This window comes from Anneissia japonica, unplaced genomic scaffold (genome assembly GCF_011630105.1).
Source record: "Anneissia japonica isolate Jap-2015-1 unplaced genomic scaffold, ASM1163010v1 scaffold287785_len535756_cov143, whole genome shotgun sequence".
Taxonomy (NCBI): domain Eukaryota; kingdom Metazoa; phylum Echinodermata; class Crinoidea; order Comatulida; family Comatulidae; genus Anneissia; species Anneissia japonica.
The window spans coordinates 100,045-106,671 of record NW_022696924.1 but is presented as its reverse complement, the minus strand read 5'-3'; the positions used below and the strand labels follow the sequence as shown (position 1 = coordinate 106,671).

Sequence of the window (6,627 nt, the reverse complement as noted above, 5' to 3'; positions counted from 1 at the left end):
GTCTCAGTCGTTATGAATTAGAAAAAACTACTGCGAACAATTGTTATGATCATTAGGGCCTATATTCACTTTATACAATTGGAAAACGACGTATATCGTGCCCGAGGACTGCCTCCAACTCATCACATGTTCTCATTTATTCGGCATGGTCCTGTTACGGCGAAAAGTAAGTTTAAAATTCAGAAACGAGCACAAGCCGAAATAATTAAACATTCTTTATAGAAAATGACTTGCGTATTAATACTGTACGAAAAGGACAGAAAACTCCAGTTTTAAGACTGTATTTTAATACGTATTTTGAATATACCAAAATGCTTTGCTAATTAATTACATGCGTATTTATAGTGTTGTTAACACTAATACATATACCTAATCTTCATCCTGAAAGAAATCTAACGTAAAAGCGTGACTATAACTAAAAAAGCATTGGTTGCATATTAATAACCAAATCCTTTAAATTTTAAATATCCGCTACATAACATAATTGTATTTGTAAACCAAAACATTTTAACATATGCCCAGTACCGTATATTATATTTTACTAGTTATATTAATTACGTTATTAAAAGGGTAAAGTCTTCAAAACTTACTGTGAATATGTCATTTTCTTGCGATGCTGAAATAATAACTAAACCTTAGTACATGTTAACATGTAGTGCATGCATGAATGGTATTGACACAGCCGGGTCTGTTACCCAACCGTGAAGATTATGACAGTCTGACCAAATCCTTCCGTTATCAACGTCTATTACATTTTCCAACATCTCCAGCAGACTTCTAGAGTTTTTACATACTTAATTAACATCTTAACCTACCGACCAATATAGTCTCAAAAATTATACACTAAATTTTCAAACAAAGTTAGGCTTATATTACGAATACTGTTTTTTTTTGCTACATTCAAACGTTGCAAGCAATGAAATGTAAATTGGTGTTTTTTGTGAAATAAATTGAAATGTAAATATAAATATCATAAAACAGTAAGATAATATTTTTTTTTTCTAATCTAAATCTATAATGTTTACGGGAAGTATATAGGTCTATAGATAATATATAATGTAATATTAAATTGTATTGTGCTGTCTTGTTAAGCATAATGTCAAGAACTTTAAATGTTGTTACCAATAATTAGTTGGTAATAAAAGTGCCTACATACCATATGAATGTTTTACAATTATTCTGCGAAAGGAAATGACTGATATTTTTCTTCCGAAACCATAAGAACAATATTTATCTCTTCCGAATATTATTATTGTTGATATAAACAAAATGATAAGGAGTAATCGTACAATATAATGCAAATAATGGTTTAAAGGAAGTATTAATAGCAATTTATCTATCTGGCAAAACTAGTTTGTCATTAATCCCTCTTAAAATAAAAGTTGTAAAATAGACGTTAACTATAACATTTCTTCAGACAATTTAAAGGCAATTAATCATCAGCGTCAATCAGAACGTGTACGACACTACACCTAAAACAATATAAAGGGAAAAAAATGATCTATACAAAATTTGAATGGAATATCAGTTGTCTAGTCTCGTACAGCATATAATATATAAGCCTTTATTGGCCTACATACATATAGGCCTATATTTTATGTAGCTTATAAACCTATACAGTATATTAATAAAATCCTGTATTTTTTACTTAAGGTCAACGGCAAGTTCAGCTGTACACATTATGCTACCACTTGCGTTTATAGCTTTCACTGTGTACTCAGCGTCGTCATCTTCGACGACATTCATTATGAGCAAAGAACAAGCGCCATTATTCGAATTTTTCACTAAATATCGCTCGTTTTTGGGAATTTCTAGTCCGTCTTGATACCACTTTACAACCGGTGTAGGATCGCCAATCACAATACAATCGAACTGTGCCTGCTGGCCTTCTGTGACTGTGCTACTGCGTATTTTCTTAAGAAATTTAGGCTTTACGCCGTCTTTCGACCCTCTTTGTCCGGAGTGCGGCCATACGTTCTGCCCTCCTGAGGCTTGATTACCTGATTCATTTGTCTGTGTTGTTTTTTTAGATTTGACATCTTTTGTGGAAACTAGTGACTCAGATGTTTTACTTACGAACTTCGAGAACGAATCTGTTGACAGCCTCTTCACTAATCCGCCAGAAGGGGATCGTTTTTGAGGTGGATTTTCATCTTTAATGACAGGTGCGAATTTATCATCAGTCCGTTTATTTCTAGAACTGCTAGGAATCGTATTGTTACTGGTTTCATTTAAGTTAATGTCGACATGGGTGTCGTTACTATTATTCAACTTGTTGATATTTGAAGCTTCACGCTTACTTTTTAAAATGCTAGAGAATGGAGTTATTCCGCCGCTGGTGGAGTCTTCCTGACTGGACAATCGATTACGCGTACCGAACATAGAAAGTGAAGCCATACGTGATATGGCTCTTACGGCATTAGCGGTTTTCTAAACAAAATGATAAAAAATGCTTGTGTTTATTTGCTGCTTCACAATAGTCTTATCATAAGCCTATCAATATGAATTAAAAAAGTCGATATTATAAATACTGTATAACCATATTTAATGTGAATATAATATGGTAATCTCGGAGAATAGATACCAGTACTATTTTGTGCTTTAAACAAATTTAAAACCACTAACATCAAGCATCAGAATGGTCAACGCGTCTGCAAGGTATATAGTGTCTTTTTTAATGGAATTGAAAAAGAAATAATGCAAGATATTATGATGAATGAATCGAACATTGAACCTTGAACTCAATACATAGATTTTGAAGTTGAACAAAGAGTGACTGTACAAACCCAACAAAGATGAAAATGAGGATGATGAAAAAATAAAGGTAATACATTTCTTACCTGCCATCTTCTCCTGGCGACGAACTTCTTTAGTTTATCCGTGGAGATCTTCGTGGTCTTCATGGTTTTTGTGTCTTTCGTTAGCCACTTATGTTCCAATCCATCAGCTGCAGACATTCGTTTACTAGATACATGAAATAAATGACAAAAATAACAACAATAATAATATTTTTTTTTAAACATTTCAACAACTTTATTTCAGATATACATAAAACCTTGGTTACCCTTAAAGAAGGGAAGGCAAGAAAAAATTTCATATTAAAAGGTTATAGTATAAAAAACCGGCCTATCAGCAATCAGTAAATATTAAATATTAGAGAGTACTAGTAAAAAAACACCAGTAATAATTAATAATAATAATAATAATAATAGTAGTAGAAGTATTATCATTATAATATAGCAGAAGTATTATCATTATAATAGTGGTATTATTAATATCATTATAATCGTAATTATTATTATCATTCTTTTTATTGTACACAGTAGGTGTAATTTTGCCCTACCTGACGTGGAAATGTACCAAATACTCAGTACATTTGAAAACAATCGCAAGTTGTTCTCGGCGAGACTCGAACCCACGATCTCCAGAACACTAGCATCATACCTCTAGACCACCGAGCTTGCGCCTGATGGCCAGGGTTGTATTCGAGTCTAAGTAAGCAGCGGGTACTACAGTGTTGATAGTAATTGTTATTGTCGTGATGGAATAATAAACAATAACTGGATTTGCGTCAGGAGAAACATGTATAGGTGTAATTTTGCCTTACCTGACGTAGAAATGTACCGAATAGGCCTACTTAGTACATTTGAAAACAATTGCGAAATCGCAATTTGTTCTCGGTGGGACTCGAAACCACGATCTCCAGATCACTAGCCTGGCATCATACCTCTAGACCACCGAGCTTGTGCCTGATGGCCAGTGTTGAATTCGAGTCCAAGTAAGCAGCGGGTACTGCAGTGTTGAGGGGACACAAGAGAGGGGAAAACGCCCAAACAGATTAAATATGAGAGGGCACAGAAAATCAAATGAAAGATTGGAATAAACAAAATGCACACAATTACTGCGTAGAACATTATTGTTATATATTTAGCGAATTATTATTAGGCCTAAGTGTATTAAGATCCTTGTTTACTGGAATTTTTAATTATTGGATTAATATATGAATAAATATAGATTTAATTCTTTAGAGAAATTGCACTTCATTGATTCAGATTCTCAAAAGAGGGAGCTAATAATAATAATTATTATTCTATTATTATTATTATTATTATTATTATTATTATTATTATTATTATTATCGTCGTCCTCATAATTTTATTGTTTTCGTCGTCGTCATTATTATCATTATTATTATATTATAATAATTATTATATCAAATTATGAATAGAGTAACCACTCCATTAATATACCAACCACATAGGTTTTCTTACACACCATATATTATCTTTAGATTGATGGAGAAATAGATACAAATATTTTAATCCCGTATTTCACGGTAATAACAGTTGTTCATTTAAAGTGCCTAGGTGTTTACGTGAAAGTTTTATACAACCGTCAGCCACGGTTAAATTACTAAAGTTAGGCGCCGGATTATATACCTATGATGTTCATCACAGATTGGATGCAGCTTCATCATTAAATATGGGAACCACTAATAAAAATATAATAATAAAATAATAATATAACAATAATCAGTAATAATATTATAACATTACAACAACAATAATAATAATAATAATAATAATAATAATAATAATAATAATAATAATAATAATAATAATAATAATAATAAACAGAAATTCTGTAATAATATACAGAAATATATACAGAAAATAATAATATCCATCTATTGAATGTTCAACTTACTCTTTATTCTTTAAAAGTAGTTTTTCAATGAAGTCTCTAGCTTCATCTGAAATTTCATCAAATGATTCATCATCAAAATCCCATTCTGCCATGGTAACTGCGCTCAGTGTTTCTGCGTCGTTATCTCCCATGAAAGGAGAAAGTCCACTCAAACTAAAATAAAAATACGTACGCGTAAGCTTGTACGAACACAATTTGCTATTCAAACGACTGAATCAATGAATGGAATGAAATTATGAATAAATGAATGTATGTAATCAAGATAATAAAACAAAAAGACTAACTCCGAAAAGAGACAGACATTTTGAGAAAATGTCTCTGTCTCTTTGTTTTATTTAAGACTTAAATCAGTGGATCCTCTGGTAATCAAGATAAAACAGTTCACACTAGTCATATTCTCCCTCACTGAAACGGCAAAACAGTCAACCAGTGGTTTATCTCAAAATTCATATTCTTACACATTGTGTACCAAAAGTGTTACCGTATTAATTTATTTTACTATTGTACACCTACCATACAAAAAACAACAATAAAAAATATAAATAGGCCTAGAGTAAAGTTAAGGAAACTACTTATTATTAAAAAACAATATTTACAATTCTTCTGTAAGAAATTTGAAACTTACAGGATATAACAAATAACGCCAACACTCCACATATCTGTTTTATATCCAATTTTCTCATAATTAACAACTTCCGGGGCCACAAATTCAGGGGTTCCGAACATCACTTTCACCGACTGCTGTGGGTCGAATTTTCGTGCCAATCCGAAATCAATAAGTTTGATTGTGTTGCCTGTGGTATCAGTACAGAGGATATTTTCTGGTTTTAAGTCAAGGTGCAGAATATTCTGCGAATGCATGTGCCTTACTCCAGAACATATCTGACGCATGAATATTATTACATCCTTTTCAGTTAGAATAAAGTCGTCATCGATTACCCGTTCAAATAACTCTCCGCCGCGGACACTGAAAATAATATGTAAAATGTTGCTCAATTAATTATAATATATTACAGGGCATTTTAAACTGTAGATAGTAATGTTTATCGAGGTGGAATTTATCCAGGTTTAAACGATGAGTCGTCACATAATCAACTTGTTACTTAGTGAATTGCAAACTTCAAGCTTGTGCATTGTAATACAAACATATAATTACTTATGATAAAGAGGACGACTGTGTATAATTATATATATATATGCCTATATATAATATAAAATATTATAATATAATATAATATAATATACATAATAATATGATAAAGATATACACTAATCTGTATTGCGGTAATGCTATTAAAACGTCTGAAAAAGAAGAGGAATCTAGGCGTAAATGTATATATTTATATGTGTCTACATTGTATCGTGGCTTGTTTAAATATATCTTTTCTGGGATCCCGTCTTGTCGTTTAAAAAGATGTGGGCGTACCATATTGATGACTGTTCCTTGCAGTGCATCGAGAGCTAGGGCCGTTCCATTATGCATGTGGAAAAATTACGGAAAACCAGTTGCTTCTAATAGGATATTTGAATTATCAATGAACTCCCAGTAGCTCAGTTGGTTAAGGCGTCTGCATAGATTGAGGTCCCTGTATGTACTGTCTCTTATACACATCTAGATGTGTATAAGAGACAGTAATAATAATAGTAGTAGAAGTATTATCATTATAATATAGCAGAAGTATTATCATTATAATAGTGGTATTATTAATATCATTATAATCGTAATTATTATTATCATTCTTTTTATTGTACACAGTAGGTGTAATTTTGCCCTACCTGACGTGGAAATGTACCAAATACTCAGTACATTTGAAAACAATCGCAAGTTGTTCTCGGCGAGACTCGAACCCACGATCTCCAGAACACTAGCATCATACCTCTAGACCACCGAGCTTGCGCCTGATGGCCAGGGTTGTATTC

At 32.1% G+C, this 6,627-nt stretch overlaps 1 protein-coding gene across 1 annotated transcript in view; it reads right to left on the bottom strand.

The window, feature by feature from the left end:
• Nucleotides 1-270: 270 nt before the first annotated feature.
• LOC117102172 (myosin light chain kinase, smooth muscle-like) overlaps nt 271-6,627 on the bottom strand; it is a 68,814-nt gene continuing 62,457 nt past the window's right edge. Inside the window, exons 20-23 of the mRNA XM_033242376.1 lie at nt 5,333-5,674; nt 4,708-4,860; nt 2,841-2,964; nt 271-2,430 (exon numbers count right to left, since the gene is read on the bottom strand). Of these exons, the coding sequence (XP_033098267.1) occupies nt 1,645-2,430; nt 2,841-2,964; nt 4,708-4,860; nt 5,333-5,674 (1,405 nt within the window). The 3' untranslated portion in view covers nt 271-1,644. The remainder of the gene's footprint in view (nt 2,431-2,840; nt 2,965-4,707; nt 4,861-5,332; nt 5,675-6,627) is intronic.